A 21,088-nucleotide genomic window follows, 5' to 3' on the forward strand; every position below is an offset into this window, starting at 1 on the left:
GGAGGGATTCAGAGTTGATGATAATATCCTCATAATCGTTTCAAATTATTTCGGAGATTTAAAAAAATCCTCCAATCGAGCAGTAGGGAAATCGGCCAACCCTAATGCCAACACCCATAATCAGTTCAATACTATGGACGATACGTACGAGGCTTGGCCTCCTTTCCCCTCTAAAATATTATATTTTTTTCCACTTATTAGTTTTGGTGAATAGGAAATTAGAATGTATCACATCGGTCATGTATATATGTGGGTGCGGTGGTAATAAATTATTTTGGCTAAATAATTTTTTCTTCCCTTTTTCTAATTTTCTAAGCTTCGAAATTGTATCAGAAAATTATGCTTTGGACAAAAGATACAGGTCATTTTTTTTAAAACCGTTTATTCCAAATTGAAGTATAATATTAATGTATCTTAACAAAAATAGTATTTCATTCTATAATGTATAGACCAAGTAAAAATCAAGCTTTGTTTTTATGAAAAGGCATGCCTAATTAATTTTGTCAAATACGTATTTATTGTCAAGCTGGTATCCTCCTTATTTATGATGATCACTCGGCGTTGTATTAATATTGATATATATATATATATATATATATATATATATATATATATATATATATATATATATATATCAAGATGACATTACAAAAAACACACACTAGCTTGGTGCCATAATATTAGTTTTACTTAATCTTTGATTTCTCTGTATTGAGAAGATATTATATTACTACATAAATTGATTTCAATGGCTGCTTTGTTATCAAGATCAAGAAACATTACACATCTATTGAAGGCAAAAATTTGCTCCTTAGAGAAACTGGAAAGCAGGTTCTCAATTTCTTGTTTTCATGCCAATTCTTGTTACAAATCCATGGCCGGCGAGTATCGGAGAAAGTCGCCAGACTTGTGGGATAAACTTCCCGGAATTCTAGCTTTCCGGCGGTATGAGTCAGCCAGAGCCGGAGAACAAGTGGAGTCTGTGCCTGACACGGATAATGAAGATGAAGAAAACCAGGTTAATTACGTCTGCACGAGTACTTTTCTTTAGCTAGTTAATTTTATTCTTGTTGAACAGTGCAAGATCGTACCTAAAAGGAAATTCAAATGGGGAGAAATAAATTATATTTTTGGCAAATTAGAAATAAAATTTTGGACTTTTTTCATAGTTAATCATAAATCTAGCTTGGTCCGATGAGGCGAATTTTTGATATGATACTTGCCACCAACACTTGTGATTATGCAATTATACATAATTATATATAGTGAAAGATGTAAAAAGGATATGAGTTTTAAAATTTTGAAATAATATTAGGTTGAATTTGGATTTATGTATTTAAAATATATAAATTACAAATATTTTTTTTTTTTGTTTAGAGTATTAAAACCATAAACTTCAAAAACATTTTTTCATGTTAATTAACATAAATTTTAAGTTGACTCAATAACGATGTTATTTGAAATTCATTATATTTTATATAATCAAAGTGTAAATAATTAATTAAGGTGAATTTAAGATCTCTATGGATTTCAAGTGCACCCTTATTTAGAATCAAACAAAAAGAGTCTTAATTGCTAGCCGAAAGTAAAACTTAGTTCATTAATGAAAATATAAAAGGCAAAAACTTGTGTACGACAATCTTACGGGTCGTATTTTGTGAGACAGATATCTTATTTGGGTCATCCATGAAAAATTATTACTTTTATGTTAAGAGTATTACTTTTTATTGTGAATATCGGTAGGGTTGACCCGTCTCACAGATAATGATTCGTGAGACCATCTCACAAGAGAATTACTCTATATAAAAATAGATAGAAAATATTGTTCAAATGTAATATAGGTAAGGCTGCAAACACAATACTTATTCGGGAATTACCAAATTAATTAACGTAAAAATTTTATAATCTATCATAAAAACTTCTGGACAGAGCTACTTTTTCCACGTAGACTCAGTTACCACACGTCTCTTTTTCTCTAGTAGTAATAATTTTATGGTGAAATTTGATCGGGCGTACATTATTAATTTATGTGTGTGACCCATGGCGGTAGTTTGTCATAAATTCGAATGAATATTATTACTTTTTGAAAGAGTTTCAGGTAGTGTATTTCTTGCACATGATATAGTTTTGTAAATAAATCGAGCCCAGTTTGTGAATTGTTCGAGCCGATTCAACAAACATTTGATTTGTGTTTGAACTTATTAAATTTGAGCCGAGTTCTAACATGTTTAAATTTTTTTCAAGCCGAATTTAGTCTTAATTATTTTGTTCGATAGTTTACGAGCTGCTCGCGAAGCATAATATTTTTATATATAAAATATATATACATCTAGAGTCTTTCTAACGTTTAGAATTTTCGAATTCGAATAGCTTGTGGATATGTTCATATATTTCGAACCGAACGTGTACTCGAATTTCATTTTGAGTCGTATTCGAACAAAAAATTTAAAATTCTCGAGCTTCGAACTGAGCTCGAACGTTCTTAATTCGATTAAAATTCAAATCTTAAATTTTAATAATATTTAACTCGATTTATTTCGATTCTTAACCAGATAACTGTGTAGTAGAGCTATTAGGTCACATCAAACTTCAAGAATTTTTTTTTTTAATTCACATTTTACGGATTTAATATATTTTGATTTAAGAGGCTGGCTACTATAAAATTTAGTACCACAAATCTGATGGGAGCAGACATAATGTGACAAGTACCCCCTACTTAAAACACGAGTCAATGTACATGTACTCAACCAACTGAATTACAGTAGGGAAATTCAATGTAGTTTCGTGGGCGATTATTAAATTAAATTCAGGCAGCACTTGTTCACACAAATTGTCTATTGTCCGATCCCTTTTTCTTTAAGTTTGTATAGAAAACTTAAGGGCAAAATAAATGTGACTTTTTTTTTTTTTTTTTTTAAGTTGATAATTTGAGCATACGTAACCGAAACTAGAAATATTTACAAAACTAATATTGTTTTAAATGTTTTTTTTCATGTTGTACTCTCTGATTATTGTCTAATTTGATGCGTATATATATAAAGTCACGTAACTTTCTATGAACCCTACTTGGCTATTTGGACATAATATCTTCTGTCGTTTAGCATAAATTGTCTCATAATCACTAGTTAATACATGGTATCAATTCTTTCTCCAATTCATCGGGGGAATACTTTTTTTTTATTTAAAAAAAAAACGTGGATTCATTATTAATATATGCATAGTGACAAACGAATATAGATTAGCTAGGATGTCCAGATAGTAGATATACTGATATGCTAATTCGAGGTTATAAAGGAAGAAACATTTGCTAATATCAAAATTTGGAAAAATGCTTATATGTCATTTTTGTTATCATTTATACTCAGAAAATGAAGGGGTATTTTATTTTTAAATCTTAATCTTGGTCAGTTATTTAATTAAAAAAATGACCTATTCGAAGAAATCATTTTTTTAATTAAATAGTTAGACTGATATTATTTTACAAATTTTCCAGAAAACAAAGATGTTTTATGGTTTGAAAATGACTCCAAACCTGCTGGGATCCTTGGTTAATTAATTTGTTTGGTGGCATAGAATTTTTGATATAAAATTACTACGTTTTATTATAATTATAATTATAATTATAAAATATCAAATTTATGATATATTTGGTATGAAAATGTAATTGTTTGTCTCTCTCTCTTTGTACACCATAAATTTTAACTTGGCAAAACTCCAATTATAATTTATATTAAGTAATATGCCTATATACAATAATTTTTTTTGGTGGGTATGAATTCGTCGGGATCGGATCAACCTTTTTAAAAATCATTGAATACAAATTTTAAAATAAACTATCTAACATGACGAAATATATAAATTTTTTTTTTTTTGAATATGATAATTTCAAAAAAATTGTTTTCAAATATTTAAAATTTTATATATATCTCAAAAATCGTTTTAAGATTTCGGATAGACACCACGTAATTGGTTCACGTACGTGACCTTTGTCCGACATTTATTTATTTCATTGATTGTTGCCACCTCATAAACGGTTTATTTCACCCTACTTTGTGAGGCACTGTCCTCATGAGGTGATCAAAGGCCCAGATTTAAACGCACATACAGCCCATGAAGTGATCAAATGCCCAGATTTAATCACCATGTAAAATTAATGGCTGAGATCCTGTGAGGGCACTGCCCCCACAGATAGCATCTACTCTACCCTCATAAACTCCAATGCAAGCGTCGCAAGTTAAATTCCTTCTCCTCCGTTCCCCTCTCTCCCTCTCTCTCTTTTTAAACAGCACTAATAATTTTGTGAAACTGGCAAATTCGACCCCCTTGAAAAGATGAATTTGCTCAGAAATATACTGAAAAACCCCATAAAATCTGGGTTTTGTCGCGCCTTAATTTCAATTCCCAACTCACCATTAGTGGGCAAAATCCATGCATCCCATTCTTGCGTTTCTCGGTTTGAATCAACCAAAGCTAAACAACATGCATATTCGTGTAATCACGAAGAAGAAGAAGAAGAAGATTACTGATCTTAATAATTTTCAGGTGAGTTTTACTTGTCCGATGTTTTTTGGATGTTAGTGATCAATGATGTTATACAATTTTGTCGTGATTGAGAAAATAATTCAGTCGCATGTATTGCTTTCTTGCTCATTTCATGAACAAGTGTTTTATTTATTTATTTTTAATTTTGTAGTTTAAACTAATGCTAGAATTTGATTTGATGAGTGATGAAAAATGGATATATGAATTAGTGGGATAAGAAGGAAAATTAAGTGCCCAAAGTTATAACTTTAAAATTTAATTTTAGGTGGTGGTGCCAATGACAATGAGGGTGGCCGGAGGTGGTCGTCCACCTCAAGTTTTATTCACAAAAACATGACTCTATATTCCATAATATTTTTAACATTGGTTAATCTGAAATTCCGGCCCACGGCGGGATCGAACGATTATTCTGCACCAATTCAAATGGAGTTTTTTTTTTTTGTCATCATTTTCTTGATTGTTGTTAAATATATTAGCAGGGCCTAGATTTCCCTGGTGGAAGGGTTACATTTACTACCGAGATGAAGTTCATTTCAGAGTACCCGGAAAAGAGAATACCTTGTTATCGGGTTCTTGATGATGATGGCTATCCAATTGCAAACAGCATGTATGAACAGGTATATAATAATTTTGCCTCAAGTTTTCAGCCATGTTTTATTATACATCACTGCAGTTGGGTTCTCGATGTTGTTTCATGTATCTAAGCGAATGATTGTTGTTCATACAGTTTGTTTCGATCATGTTTATATCATTTCTAGAACTCTCAAATGAAAATAAGAAAATTCCTCAACAAAGTATAATGTCATGGAGGGCGATTTGAGCATTCGGTATTTTATGAATGGTTGCCTTGAATGCTGCATTATAAAGTTCATGTCTGTTTTTTGGCGCGTTTTTTTTTCTGAGAGGGATGGTGCAAAATGCAATCTAACCGTAACCTTCTACAATCTGGCACCGATTATTTATTTTTTTAGGTATGGAAGTGAAGATAAAGGTCTTGCATTTGGGTATTTGTGAAATTTTGTAAGGAAATTTATATTTTTTTAATAAACAATGCATTAGGTTAACAAAGAAACTGCTGTGAAGATTTATGAAAACATGGTAACCCTTCAAGTATTGGATACTATTTTCTATGAAGCACAAAGGCAGGGGAGGATAACATTCTACTTGACCTCAACGGGTGAAGAAGCGATTAACATTGCAACGGCTGCTGCCCTTACGCCAGATGATGTTGTGTTACCTCAGGTAAATTATTTACGCCTAAATCAGTGAAAAAGCAATATAGCGAACACGCCATAACCTTGTGAGAACATTTTTTTAAAAAAAATTCAGAGATGGTGTTCAAGTTATATTTTGAAAATAATTAATCTTGATATTTTCATCTACTGAGTTTTATCTGTAATTTAATGTAGTATCGGGAGCCTGGAATCCTCTTGTGGAGAGGTTTCACTCTGCAAGAATTTGCCAACCAATGCTTTGGAACCAAAGATGATCATGGGAAAGGAAGGCAAATGCCGATTCATTATGGTTCCAAGAAACTTAATTACATCACAATTTCATCTCCTATTGCGTGAGTTGTCCTGCCTTTAGATAACGAAGATTGTAAATAAAAGATTAAAATATAACCAAGAACACATTCATCTAAAAAATCTCTTTGGTTTCTGTGTTGATAGAACGCAACTTCCTCAGGCTGCTGGTGTAGCTTACTCGCTAAAGATGGATAACAAAAAAGCATGTGTGGTCGCGTTTACCGGAGATGGTGCCACTAGCGAGGTAAAACTCATTAAAGTTCAAAACTTTATGAAAATTTTCAAATGCAAATACGGGATGTGAATATATTAGGAGGCTTCAAAACGTTTGGCAGGGAGATTTCCATGCTGGTCTAAATTTTGCGGCAGTTATGGAAGCTCCAGTTATGTTTATATGCCGTAACAATGGATGGGCCATCAGCACTCCTATATCCGAACAATTTCGAAGTACATTCTCTTTATATTTACACACTCTAAAAACAGAACTCAGATAAACAAGTTCATTTTCTTGGATGATAATTGATTTTTTTTATTATATGATATTGGTAGGCGATGGCGTAGTGATAAAGGGACAGGCATATGGAATACGTAGTATTCGTGTAGATGGAAATGATGCTCTAGCTGTTTATAGTGCTATTCGTGCAGCTCGTGAAATGGTGATACGAGAACAAAGGCCAATACTTGTTGAGGTGAAACTTAAGCTCTAATGTGTTACTAGATGCTGTTTCGGTAGGAGATTGGGAGTGATAATCCCCTTTTACAAGTGAAAAGGGGATATGGGAAATTCATTCAATGAAAAGTATTTTGGGTCGGGCAGAGCCTTTGGGTCTATTGTGTTGCCGTGAATATGAGAACAGAGCTATACAATGGAGTTTTCTAAAACAAGTGTTTCTTCATCCAAATTTATTGAGCTGGCTTACCTTGCCTCCCTATGCCTTCTCGATCCCCCGCCCCGCCCTTTTTGATACTTTGATGTCCGTAGCTTGAAACATTGCAAATGGATCTTATTGTTCTCCATGTATACAGATAAATTCCGATACAAAATTGAAATGACTAATGGTTCTATAGTTGTGATGTACTCTAGGCCCTTACGTATCGAGTAGGCCACCACTCGACTTCTGATGACTCCACCAAATATCGACCACCACAAGAAATTGATCACTGGAGAACAACTCGAAGCCCTATGGGAAGATTCAGAAAATGGGTTCAGAGAAACGGATGGTGGACTGACCGAGAGGAAGACGAGCTCCGGGGACGCATTAGGAAACAGGTATTGTAACCAACAGAGTTGCACGTTTCCTCATTCTTGTTTCTGCTTCTATACTTAACCCCCATAACTTGTTATCAATGTAAATGAAAGGTATTGAACGCGATTCAAGTGGCGGACAAAATGGAGAAACCGTCACTTACAGAATTATTCAGCGATGTGTACCATGAAATACCGTCAAATCTCAGTGAACAAGAGATGTCACTCAGACAAACCATCAAGAGACATCCCCAGGAATTCCCGGTTGATGTACCCGTTTAGACCCTTATTTGGCTTGTAACATACAAGGCTGTCTGTCTGATTGAGAAATTACTGGCCTCGGGGGATCTATGAGGATAAATTTAAAGTATTTGAGGAACAAAATTCCTATCTCATTATTATTGAATGACCCCCATTTGTTCACCATCAACCGCAGTTTTGTGAAAAATTTTACAATATAAAATTGGAGTAATAAAAAGTACTAACATAGAATTAAGTACAGTGCTGTTCATGCTCCAAACATTGATTTTTAAACTCCATTTCTTTTATATTTATTCTTTACCCTAACTTAGTTATTTCTTTTTTTTTTTTTTAATTTTTTATTAGACTAAAGTGATCTCTCATAACCCTGCTGGCAGCTTAGCCATCGATTTCTTCGATTCCATTTTTAAATATTTCAATTATACAATTTCTAATTTCTTGTTTTGCTTTCCTTTTCAATGACAAAAAATCTTATCGTTCGACATCTAGAAATTCTCGATGTAGTAGATCAAACAGTGAATTAGGGATGAAGAAGATATCAAAGAAATTTCTAAACAAACGTCGCTATCTTTTCATCATAAAATATCATTATTATCTTTCAAGTTGATTTTATTTATTATCATTTTAAGCTTTACCGAAATTATTTTTTCAAATGAATTTGACGATTCGGATAAGACATTTCAAGATATGATGTACGTATCGATCTACACAATTTCCAGTGAAGGAAGAGGAAAGGTTAAGCACAAGAACACATCTCATATATTGTCAATTCCAAATATGAGACAAAAACAAAGATGGTGCTTTGGAGAATAAGAATTTACGTACTCACGAGTTTTCAATTAATAATTTCATGTTCATATATCATATGTGGCATCAATTTTCTAAGATTAAAAAATGAATGTTATAAGTTATGGTTTTATTTTGACTTTTGTTTTTTCTCTTAGTGTTTGATATGACAACAAAAAAATATTAACATAATATTAAAAAATATCGAAAACGTAGATAACCATGCTGGCTATGTCTCAAATCATATATTACATATAGTCGAACTTTTCTATAGTTTATTTATTATTGGATAAAAAAAGGTTCCGTTTTTTCATTTTTATTAATATTCTAATTAAACATTATTGAGGTCATGTCATGAATGCATCTGGACGAAAACCAATCAAAGATACAACAGAACTTGGAACATAGTACATAAAGATTTAATGGATGGGTTGGTTCCAAATAGGACACTGTAAATAATTGTAAAAGACACCACCACCCTATCGAACAAATCGACAGTGCTCAGCCTGTTTTTGGACCCAATAATTGATCGACTGTAGCTCGCATATGATATACATGGTACTGTAATTCAAAATCACAATTATTTTGTGAACAAATTGAAATTACAAGAAATTTTCTCGACAACCTTAGCTTTCTTTATTTTCACCGAAGCCCTAATCAAATGATGTCATTTAGTGATCAAATCATCTCTTCATATAATATCTATCTTGTTATAATATGTATGATTTAGTGTAATGACATGCCCTTTTCTTCTCTGTATCTCGTCTCCAATTTCTTCTTCAGTCTAGGATCAGAATATAGAGGATGTTTGCATGGGAATAAACTGCATGCATGATATTTAATTGGATTTCTGGTTTGGAAATTAGAGAAAGTTTTAGACAAAGTTTGTACCAATTCGCAATTTTGTAATGACATTAAAACAGCCATACCCGTATGATTCTGATGAGGGAGAGTACGTACGAGTCTTCGGGTAATTTGTATTTAATGTGCTGAAAATTTCAAAACAAATTCACTCGCAAATAAATTCTCCAGTTTTTTTTTTTTTGGTGCCATCGACAATAACCACAGATAAGCACTAAAGTGCTGCGATCCGCAAATCCACTCCATGCAACGTTGGTATAGTCGATAAATTAAAGAGTGGGTCTTATGTGAGACCGTCTCACGGATCCTAATATGTGAGACGTGTCAACCCTACCCATATTCACAATAAAAAGTAATACTCTTAGCATAAAAAATAATACTTTTTCATGGATGACCCAAATAAGAGATCTGTCTCATAAATACGACCCGTGAGACCGTCTCACATAAGTTTTTGCTTAAATTAAAATATTTATTTTAATTTTATCCAACGAGAAAGAGACAAGTATAAGATAATAAACCCCACTATCCTATCGTATGGGCATTAAAAAAAATCTCGAACGCCATTAACAAATTCTATTACTTTAAGGCACGCGCGGCTTCGTTTATCCTCAAACAACGATGCTACATTTCATTTTGGTTCTTTCTTTCCTGTTCTTTTGATGGTACATCTCGTAGAGTCGTGCCTGAAATTATTATAAGGTCGAATATTAATGCATTATTGGAGAACAATCGATTGCAAACCATTAGCGAGACATTTTGTTATTTTCTCTCTTCAAAACTTCAAATTTCGTGAGATATATATTTATTATTTTTTATTTTAAAAATATTAATTTTTATTTTAAATATAAATCGAACTAAAAGATAGATATGAATATATGACAAGAAATCTATTCTTTTAAGTTATCGCCTCTTCTTTTTCTTCACCTTTTTCTTGCACACCCTTCTCACTAGAATGCAAAATTAATCACATCAAGGGTCAAAATTTGTCTCAAATCAAGGATTAAAGATGATGTTGTGGGGGTCCAATCGATTAAAGCAACTTTATTTGAATCCGTTATTTTTTTTTTAAAAGAAAAAGAAAGATTTAAGAGCATAATATCAATCTCGATCATATAATAAAACAACTATTAAAATATATATATATATATATATATATATATGTATATATAATATGAAAGAAAATCTCATAACTTTATTTGAAATCAATCCATGCTTGTATGTTTGTCTATGAGTTTTTTGACTTCACGTCTGTTGTATTTAATGAATTTGAAACTTATCTTTTTATTTTTAAACGAAAATTACTTTTCTTATAGATTATACTTAATAATAGAGATAAGTTGTTTTAAATCAAAGTGTAGAATGAAAAATTCTATTTTTCTATTATCAAATTAAAGTTTTAATAATAATAATAATAATACACACCACCCATATTCCCCTCTTTTGACACGGCGTTTTTTTTTTTAATTTGCCCACCAAATACTCGCTTGCGGCCCTCCTCTCTCGTCTCCGTCTATAAGTATTCCTCTGCCTCGTCCCGATTTTCAGGCACTTTCATGATTCTGTGTGAGTCCTCACGCACAAACACTCTGAACTGGGCAACCTTCAATTATTTCGTACAATCATATCTTTTTCATCACGATCATGTTACTTGTGATCACCCCTTTCATGTTAAATTAAAAAGATTATATCTTGCGAAGTAATTTTCAAGAAAGAAGTGGGGGACAGACTTAGATTTCTAGGAGGAGGACCCTTTTTTGAAAACCCCTGAATGTTGTTAACAACTGCTGAACTATTTTAGTATTTTTCTTGGGAATTGATTTTCGTTCATTATAACTATTGATTTGAAATTTATATCCTTTGTTTATTTTGTGTCAATAGGAGCAATAAGGCAGAGGAGACCGATGGTTTTTCGTGATTTTGGCTGTGTGAGTGCTAAGGATGACATTGATGGGGGAATGGGCGGTCCATGTGAAGGATTAAAGATGAGTGAGTGGAAAGATATTCCAGCGGAGCTGTTGCTGAGGATTCTTTCTATGGTGGATGATCAGACGGTCGTTGTGGCATCTGGGGTTTGTCATGGCTGGAGAGATGCCATTTCATGGGGCCATACTCATCTCTCCTTGTCCTGGTATATGCGTTCTCGACCTGATACTTTCTGTTTTATGCTATGATTTTGATCATATTTTCTACTCTGCAGGCTTTCTTGTCGGAACTCTGATGTATTGTTTTGACTGTGCATGACTCGGTGGTGTGTGTTTCTGTGTCTTTTTAAATTATTTATCTGAAGTAAGAATTGTCGTTAATATCTCTGTTGGAATGATCTGACCAATTTTAGTTGGCTATATCATATATGGGTTGACTGAGTCTCGTAATGGGGGTAACAAGAAAAGAGAGTAGGAAAATTTGTTGCTGATTCTGTGAGGTTTGAATGATTTTTTCCTGTAGAACATAAATACGTTAGTAATATATTTGTGCATATCTAATATCGGGGACGTGTTTCGAAACCCCGTTATTATTCTGAGATTGTTTCCAATTAACAGTTTGTATATTATAAATACCACTTATCAGACCTATCTGAGAGTTGAGATGGAGTTCCTCTGTTTTAGTTCATGTTTGTGGATTGTAAATGTGTTCTACCGAATACTTGCCACCAGTCTATTATCAGATCAAACTTGTTTGTTATTGTTTTCTTTTAACTGGAGAATTCATAACCTCTTTTACACCGAGCATTTGTGTGCAGCTAAGAATTGGTATTCGATTGGTACATATCATTTTCTTTCGTTTTTGTCAGTTAACAAGTGCTATTTGCAGTTGTGGGGATGAATTTAAGTTCATCCACAAGAATAACTGGATGAAAGATATTTATGAAACAAATTTCATATTTTTTTTAGTGTATACAGCATATACATGTTTTAAATATGTTTTAATTTCCTCTTCAAAAAAATAAAAATAAATATGTTTTAATTTCATAATTAGTGTCCAATGTGATTTTCATAAACTTTTCATGTCTCGATAATCTTTTATTTCGGATTTATAGAAAGGAACATGAACTATATTGTAGTTTTGATTAAAAACAACTAATATACCCAGTGTTAACTGGATTTTTTCCTATTAGGTGCAAGAAAGGCATGAATGATCTTGTGCTATCACTAGTTCCCAAATTCAGCACACTCCAGGTTCTAATCCTTCGGCAAGATTCACCTCAGCTCCTAGATGATGCTGTTGAAACAATCGCACGATATTGTAGTGACCTGCAAGAGTTGGATCTCAGTAAAAGCTTTAGACTAACAGATAGATCGTTGTATGCCTTGGCTCATGGTTGCCCAAATCTTTTAAAGCTGAACATAAGTGGTTGTTCGGCCTTCAGTGATTCCGCTGTGGGATATTTATCCGGGTTTTGTCGGAAGTTGAAATCCTTGAATCTTTGTGGATGTGTGAAGGCAGCATCTGATAGGGCTTTGAAGGTATAATAAATTTTAGAATTCTGTACCCACTCATCTTATGATGTTTAAGTTGGCTCTGAAATCTGTGTGTCTATTTTGTGCAGGCGATTGGATCCAACTGTAATAATTTGCAATCATTGACTCTGGGATGGTGTGATCGTGTTGGTGACGAAGGGGTAAAGAGTTTAGCATATGGTTGCCCTGGCCTCAGAGCTCTTGACTTGTGTGGATGTGTTCTAATAACAGGTACACCCTTCTTTTTCGTTCTTCAGGTTGTTATGTTAATAACTCGAGCACAATTGGTTAAAAGTTAAGTTGCTTTGATGATACTAGTTTGAAGTATGAAAATAACTTCATTGGCTTTTGTTTACACTAAGACAAACCTACCGAGGGATGAGTGGATATAGTCGTCATCTTAAACAAAAAATCCTCAGATTTAATGAGTAATCATTTTGAGAATGCCAGTTTTGCTTAGGCATCACAAGGAATGAAGATTGAATCATAATCGTAATTTGGATATTGCACTATAGCTCAAGTAATTTAAGCCTACTCCAATCTCAGCTAGAAGTTAAAAAAATGAATCATTTTGAGATTGAAGTTGACCCAAATTAAAGATCAAAATTGAGTTTGTTAATTTGGTGCAAGCATGATTATATCGGTCAATTTGTTCTGGAAATTAATTTCGAGTTTCACCCCGACAACTTGATCTGCATATCTAGTTTTACCCCAAAGTGTAACAAGTATCCCCCCTCAGTCAGTCAATTGAATTCTGAGTCCTTGACGCAATTCTTGTAATGGGATACAGACGAGAGCGTGATAGCACTGGCAAACAACTGCCTTCACCTAAGATCCCTGGGCTTGTATTATTGCCAGTACATCACCGATAAAGCGATGTATTCTCTAGCACAGAGGCGAGTGAAAAACAAGCACGAGATGTGGACATCCGCTAGAAAAAACAGGCAGGAGGAAGAAGGCCTCACAAACCTGAACATCAGCCAGTGCACCGCCCTTACGCCTCCAGCTGTACAGGCCTTATGCGACTCATTTCCGGCTCTTCATACATGCCCTGGTCGCCATTCCCTGATTATAAGCGGCTGTCTGAACTTAACATCAGTGCATTGCGCGTGTGGTGTTCAGACACACCGTCCCGCACAGGCCGTGCCGCACCTAGCTCATTAAGTTGCGTAAGGAAAATACCAGATTTCTATTGGCTGAAAGAATGAGCAGGCATGTGTATAATCAAGAAAAATTAGTGTGTTTTAAGGAAAAATATTATTTGTGCTACTTTGTGTGATTAATGGTTACTATCGATAGTATCTTAAGAATTATCAAAATAATAAAAAAATTATGTAAAGGATTTTTTTTTAATATTATATGTTTGTGTATATATAATGTTAGACAAAAGCTTGTGTGAGACAGTCTCACGGGTCGTATTTGTGAGACGGATCTCTTATTTGGGTCATCCATGAAAAATTATTACTTTTTATGTTAAGAGTATTACTTTTTATTGTGAATATGGGTATCATTGACCCGTCTCACAGATTATGATCCGTGAGACGGTCTCATATGAGACACACTCATCAAGGCAAAAACTTGTGTGAGACGGTCTCACGGGTTGTATTTTGTGAGACGGATCTTTATTTGGATAATCCATGAAAAAGTATTACTTTTTATGCTAAGAGTATTACTTTTTATTGTGAATATGGGTAGGGTTGACCCGTCTCACAGATTGTGATCCGTGAGACGGTCTCACATGAGACCTATTCTATAATCAATGAGAATGTGTTTCAATTCATATTTTCAGTTTTTACAATCTAAACCAAATTGAAAAAATAATAATACATATGTTAGATAAACAAAAAATAAAATAATAAAGGATACGAATTACTTTAAATAATGTCAAAATAATCATTAATTTAGAAGAGAGGTTTTAGGCTTTTAAAAAAAAAAACTTCTCTATCCACACCAAAATTAATTACTCCAAAAAGTATTTCTTGAAATATAATAATAGATTAATACTAAGCTCCCATATTAAACCACATATAATGAAAAAAAGTTCAATAGGATTTTTGTTGGATCATTCGGATTGGCCAAAACATTTATCTCTTTTCAATAAAAAAATTTGCAAGTTATATATTTCGTAATATAAAATTTACCTTATATATATATAGAGAGAGAGACACACACACACATTTTAATGGAATCGCCACTAAGAATTTAGGGATTTCAGTGCAATTCTTGATTTTCCTTTTTACACTGATATACATTTTAATGGAATCGCCACTAGGAATTTAGGGTCACTTTGACATAAACTTAAATATTTTTTAACCAACCACTCCAACAATAGTTAACAACAATTTAATTTTACGTTTCCAATGATAAATATATTATCAGTTATCGGTGGTAAGCAAAGCAAAGCATGAATTAGTAAATAAGAGAACTCACAGCATAGTTGTATTTATTTTTTTTAAATGCATAATTGCATTTTATTTTTCCTTGATTGTTGATCATATTAATTAACACAAAATTTTTTGTGAAACTGTCTCACTGAATAATTTTGTGAGACAGATCTCCGAGCCAACTAAGCCCATAAAAAATATTATTTAGGGAAATTTGGAGATAAATCCTCAAACCAAAACATAAACTTATCATAAATCCCTAATTAAAAAAAAAAAACTTTCTCTAAACTTCCTAAAATTACAAAAATACCCTTATATTCATTTATTTTGATCGATTGATTTACATGTATCAGAAATGGTATCGGAGCAGGTGTAAAATTAGTTCAAACATACAAAAATATTATTACTTAGTAACTAAATGTTTGAGGAGGTGAATTTTCTCAAATAATATAGATCCGAATACATATTCGAGATTAATTATTTGCAAGAGTTATTCAATACCTTAGAATATTTGAAACAAGAAACTCTAACAAAGATTAGATATCAAGAGCAAGATGGAACTTATCAGAATCCAAAGTAAAATTATGATTCAGTTTAATAGGTTCCTGGAAATAGTATTGAATTTCTCTAAGATCTTTGAAGATCTTAGGGAAATCCAAAAGACAGTACAAAATTATGACAGTGTATTGTATTATGCACCACAAAAGATGGGAAAAAAACCCTTGAAAAACAAGAAGAAATTCTTGTAACATTAAAATATATTGAAAAAAATCCAAACTTTATAACAACAAACAAGTTCTAATAAAAGAACTTCGGTAAGAATTTTACCACCATCCTTTGATACTGAATCCTTATTATATAAAAGAGGGACGATCAAGGTGATGCCAAAACATTTAACAGAAGAAGAAAAATAATCAATCTAATTAAAAATGTCTCGGGAAAAAAAATTAATCTGATGACAAAATTAGAAAGAATTAGTCTCGATGATCTCCAAGACCCTACAGAATCTTTTGTAAATCTCAAGGTCTTAAATCTAAAGATGAACACAACTGATAGTAAAGAACCTGCAATGACATGGTTATCTTCTCATGAACCACCAAGGGAAAGTATGAGATCACATAATAAAAAAACGAGAGGATACCAAATATAATTTCATGTTAGTGGAGAACCAAACCTAGCGAGAACCAGATCAAGGAGAAGTCAAATTCCCTTGCACCAAATACTTTATGAAAAATCGGTTTTAGAACATATACATCATTATGGTGTTATGCTTAACCTTGCTGTATTAGACTTCAAAAACAGATAAGATCTCATAGATGATTGGACATTGGCTTTGAGAATCGCAGTAGGAACACTCGAGCTCAACAGAGAATGATTCATTAAAATTTATAACCGAGTCGTATGGGATCAGTTAAAATTGCAGGGACATGACTTCGGTAGAAACCAAAGAGTCAGTCCCAGCCGAAGAATCTCTTAGTGAGATAGTCGGAAGAATGACTATCCTATTTAAAGCACAATTTATAGAGGTAAACTATTTTAACAATCAAGACAAATAGAAGAAAAAAATACATTCAAGCTCTGTATAGTCTTGATATACATGACATCTGTTTAGTGGATGAATATATTATGTTATTCAATAAATATAGATGTAATTCAGGAGATGAAAAAGATATATCAATACAAATTTTCTTCGCCAAAATGCCAAGTCTCTGGAGAGAGAGTTAATTCAGGAATATGTCTTTGACAATCCAAATATTTTGGCAATAAAGCTTCTTTTTTCAAAAGAATTTGACATAATGGTGACATATGCCATTATTACAAAAAAATTACAAACGATTAAGGGGTATTAATAAACGTATTCCTTTATGTTGTAAAAAAAAAATCTTCCAACAAATTATTGGAAGTAAAGCATGACGGGAGATAATAAAGAGTTTCAGATCTTATTCTTATGTCAGGAGTGGAATTAGTTCTTGAAAATCAAGAACAATATGGTCTAGATAAAAAGTCAGATCTTATAAATTTGGTCAGAGAAATGGACCATCAAGGATGTTATCATCAAATACATCTCGAAGCAAGTGAAGGTCACCTATAAAGAAAAATTTCAGAAGGGCTCACAACTGAGCCATTGAAAGTCTTAAAGATTATAATTGTTAGACATGTGAAGCAGGAGGTCATATTTCAAATAATTGTCCAGAAAATGATAGAACACGAATAAAATGTTTCGATCCAAACCTAGATATTAAAAAGACAGTGTATTACCAAAATCTAATTCAAGTATATCATTTTGGAGATATTGCCTCATACGAAAGTATACATGAAGAAGAGAAAGTCTTAAGTTAGGAAGAATATGATAAACAGAATCGGAATCTGACTGAAAACGAAGTGTTTCGACACGAAACACGTGAAGATTTGTCTAGTTTCTTTAGCCAAACAATTATATATCATAACATGGTTCAAAAGATCATGAGAGAAAATATTATCCTACAGAGATATCAAGAATTCTCTGTAAGACGGGTAGAAAAATTCTTAGGAAATCTTGGCATAAGAAATAGAAAGTATAATCTAATCTATAAAGTTTCTAGAAGGGAAATGAAAATCCTTAATGGAACTTATGGTAAACCGGGTAGATATGCAAGTAATTCTTTCTGAAGAAATTAAAGAAAAATTATAAAAACTCCAGATAAAAGTAGCACAAACCATGTCATTGATTCATATAAGAGCAATTCATGTTATGGTAAAAGCTATTTTTAAAGAATGAATAGATTCACATATTGATATTGGTATATGCGATAAAAGAATGGATAAATGTCAAGCTTCAATACTAGGAATTATCTTAGGTATCTCTGTATAGAGAAAATTGTAGGAGTAATTTAATCAAAAATTACCTAAAACTTGGCAGATCGAGATTTCGGCCGAACTTTGAGCATCAAAATTTCAAGAAAAAAATATCGATGAAATTGAGTAATAGATCATATTCTATTACCTATAAAATTTCACATGCTCTATTTAATACACATAATTCAAAATTGTTTATTAGAAATGAGTTTATTAAAATACCAGAAATATTTGAAAAAGTTGCTCAGGAAATTTAACCAGAAAGAATAGAGTTTTCTTCAATATATGAAACAAGTTGTGCTAGGTGCCGTTGAAGGAGTCTATATCAGGAAACATCTGTTGCGACTCTGTGGTAAGACTGTGAGGATCAATCTATAAAATCAGGTGGAAACAACCTGGCGACACTCCGATCAAAGAGGTAAACTGTAAAATTATTATACGGAAGTATGATGAGCCATTTAAAAAAGATATAAAAAATCAATAATCTGAAACATAATATATATACTGAAAATTTTGTGTAGTTGCATGTCTTTGGGCTATATTCATTTAAGAATAGACTCGATATGTATAACAATGTCGCATACCATAATTATAAATATTGATAATATTTTTGGAGAATTTAAAAGATTAGGGAACTCAAATAAACATTTTGGGGAATGCAAAAACTTGTGTGAGACGGTCTCACAGGTCGTATTTGTGAGACGGATCTTTATTTGGGTCATCAATGAAAAAATATTATTTTTTATGCTAAGAGTATTACCTTTTATTGTGAATTTGGGTAGATTAACCCGTCTCACAGATTAAGATCCGTGAGACGGTCTTACATGAGACCCACTCTTTGGGGAATAAGGAGTACCGGAAAGAAAGTTATGTTTGAGGATGAATAGTTATTAATAGTTTGCCCTATTTTTTTGTCAAAATATTAATTTTCATGGTGAATATAGATCGGGTAGATTTATATTACGAATATAAATATGTGAGACTGTCTCACAATAGATCTATCAAATTATTAATTAAATAATTTTGTATATGGAAAGTAATAATTTAATCAAATAATACTGTATATGGAAGGCAATAATTTATTCAGATAATATTGAATAGGAAAACTTGGAAAGTAATAATTTAATCAAAAGATTTTGTAAAGTAATAAAAGCGATTTTTTTTTATAAAACCAAGAATAAAAGCGATTTTATGTTTACAAGTTGTGGAGAGATAAATTTAAAAATATGAAAAGTTTAATCGACAAACAATGACAAATGGAGGGATGAACAAAAGGACTACTTTTTTCCATAATCATTGTTTGGTCAAAATGAAAATTTTGAAATAAAACAAAAAAGTCATCTTCTTAACATGTAAAATGTTCTCCAAATGTATTTTGTTTTATATAAATAGCGTAACAAGGGTGGGATAAATCAATAAAGAAACACAAAAAATGAATCAAGAAACTGTAGTATTGATCGTAGGCGCAGGTCCTGCAGGATTGGCAACCTCTGCATGCTTAAACCTCAAAAACATACCAAACATCGTCTTAGAAAAAGAAGACTGCTGCGGTTCTCTGTGGAAGAAAACGGCTTACGACAGGCTGAAGCTTCACTTAGCCAAGGAGTTCTGTGAACTCCCAAGTATGCCCTTCCCTCCCAGTGCACCCACATTCGTGCCCAAACACAGTTTCATCCAGTACCTGGATGACTATGTCAGTCATTACAATGTGGCACCATTTTACCATCGTGAAGTGGAGGTCGCTTCTTTCGACGGGAAGTGGACCGTTGTGGCTAAAAACACGCTTTTGGACAGGACTGAGAAATATGTTGCGGAGTTTCTTGTTGTCGCCTCGGGTGAGAACAGTCAGGGTTTTGTGCCTCAGATTCCGGGTTTGGATTCGTTTTCCGGGGATGTGTTGCATTCTAGTGATTATAAAAATGGGAAGAAATATGAGAATAAGGGTGTGTTGGTCGTGGGAAGTGGTAACTCTGGAATGGAAATCGCATTTGATTTATGGAATTGCGGTGCTCACGCTTCTATTGTTGCTAGAAGTCCTGTAAGTGTAATAGCAATTAGTATATATATTACTCCATGCATGATGGATGGCCATAAGAAAAAGAGAATTTATTTATTATTCATCTAAATAAGATATAATATATACGATTTTGGTTTTCGCAGGTTCACATTCTTACAGAGAGGATGGTACAAGTCGGGATGGTTCTATTGAAGTACGTGCCTTTAAATATAGTGGACAACGTTGTACTCATGTTAAGCAAATTGAAGTATGGCAATCTTTCTGATTATGGGATTCAAAGGCCAGACAAGGGACCCTTTTATCTCAAAATGGCAACGGGTAGATCTCCTGTAATTGACGTTGGGACTATCGGCAAAATTCGAAGTCGAGAAATAAAGGTAAAAATGGCGCAAATATTTGCCACGACATGTATTTTGGAGAAAAAATTATCTTAATTTAATATATTTCAACTGAAGGACCGCATCATTCATCGGTAAGTTCCACGTGAAGTTTTCGTTTTACGTGACAACTTGGTAGGTATTCCCGTCCATAAAAAGAGTCGATGGAAATCATGTTGACTTCATAGATGGAAGTACTAAAACATTCGACTCCGTGATTTTTGCCACCGGCTACAAGAGCACCGTCGCCAAATGGCTCAAGGTACTTGATTCTACGCTAGTCTATGTATTCATACATTCGTAGGGGGGTTGATGTTTTGCATCGTAGTGTAAAATATAGATGTTCTAAATCAAAAAATTATTTATTAGATTTCAAGAATTTTTGGACGATATTAAAAATATGGTCGTTATTGTTGCCATGTGTGTACAGGATGATGGGGCACTTTTCCGAGCAAATGGAATGCCCAAAATGCGAGCCCCAGATCATTGGAAAGGTAAAAACGGCCTTTACAGCGCTGGATTTTCAAGGAGCGGTTTGTTCGGAATATCAAACGACGCCATAGCCATAGCGCATGATATAAATGCGCTATTGAGCCATGAAAATTGACTGTATTCAGTTATGTATACAAATAAAAGGGGTTGAATAAGTGACTAAGGCGAGTTAAGTTTCCAGATTAACTTAATTCTCGTTCATCCGAAATTGATTTCGAGAAAATAAATATATCGATCAAACCTATCTAATAGTGACATTCATTTCGTTTAATTGAAACCAGCACAGAAATAACAACGGTGACG

At 33.0% G+C, this 21,088-nt stretch overlaps 3 protein-coding genes across 6 annotated transcripts in view; all 3 read left to right on the forward strand.

The window, feature by feature from the left end:
• Positions 1-647: 647 nt before the first annotated feature.
• The window catches only part of LOC140816561 (2-oxoisovalerate dehydrogenase subunit alpha 1, mitochondrial-like), a 29,415-nt gene continuing 8,974 nt past the window's right edge, over positions 648-21,088 (forward strand). The window contains exons 1-9 of one of the 2 annotated variants that reach the window (XM_073175909.1): positions 648-1,018; positions 5,022-5,159; positions 5,602-5,784; positions 5,952-6,109; positions 6,213-6,312; positions 6,404-6,515; positions 6,618-6,757; positions 7,153-7,338; positions 7,429-7,630. In XM_073175909.1, the coding sequence (XP_073032010.1) occupies positions 749-1,018; positions 5,022-5,159; positions 5,602-5,784; positions 5,952-6,109; positions 6,213-6,312; positions 6,404-6,515; positions 6,618-6,757; positions 7,153-7,338; positions 7,429-7,596 (1,455 nt within the window). In that variant the 5' untranslated portion in view covers positions 648-748 and the 3' untranslated portion in view covers positions 7,597-7,630. Of the gene's footprint in view, positions 1,019-5,021; positions 5,160-5,601; positions 5,785-5,951; positions 6,110-6,212; positions 6,313-6,403; positions 6,516-6,617; positions 6,758-7,152; positions 7,339-7,428; positions 7,745-21,088 lie in introns of those variants that run through there. The other variant, XM_073175908.1, reaches the window with a different exon arrangement.
• Positions 10,656-14,030, forward strand: LOC140816377 (F-box protein SKP2A-like). 3 transcript variants are annotated; one of them, XM_073175601.1, is made up of 5 exons: positions 10,656-10,785; positions 11,101-11,350; positions 12,338-12,686; positions 12,770-12,911; positions 13,471-14,030. In XM_073175601.1, the coding sequence occupies exons 2-5, from the start codon at positions 11,124-11,126 to the stop codon at positions 13,842-13,844; spliced, it is 1,092 nt and encodes a 363-aa protein (XP_073031702.1). In that variant the 5' UTR covers positions 10,656-10,785; positions 11,101-11,123; the 3' UTR covers positions 13,845-14,030. The 3 variants fall into 3 exon arrangements, with proteins under 3 accessions (XP_073031702.1, XP_073031703.1, XP_073031704.1); XM_073175602.1 differs by lacking the exon at positions 10,656-10,785 and adding an exon at positions 10,792-10,992; XM_073175603.1 differs by lacking the exon at positions 10,656-10,785 and adding an exon at positions 10,818-10,835.
• On the forward strand, positions 19,332-20,900 carry LOC140817256 (probable indole-3-pyruvate monooxygenase YUCCA11). Its single transcript, XM_073176896.1, has 4 exons — positions 19,332-19,937; positions 20,060-20,293; positions 20,433-20,555; positions 20,724-20,900. Exons 1-4 carry the CDS (start codon positions 19,332-19,334, stop codon positions 20,898-20,900), a joined length of 1,140 nt encoding a protein of 379 aa, XP_073032997.1.

This window comes from Primulina eburnea, chromosome 16, assembly GCF_022965805.1.
Source record: "Primulina eburnea isolate SZY01 chromosome 16, ASM2296580v1, whole genome shotgun sequence".
Classification (NCBI taxonomy): domain Eukaryota; kingdom Viridiplantae; phylum Streptophyta; class Magnoliopsida; order Lamiales; family Gesneriaceae; genus Primulina; species Primulina eburnea.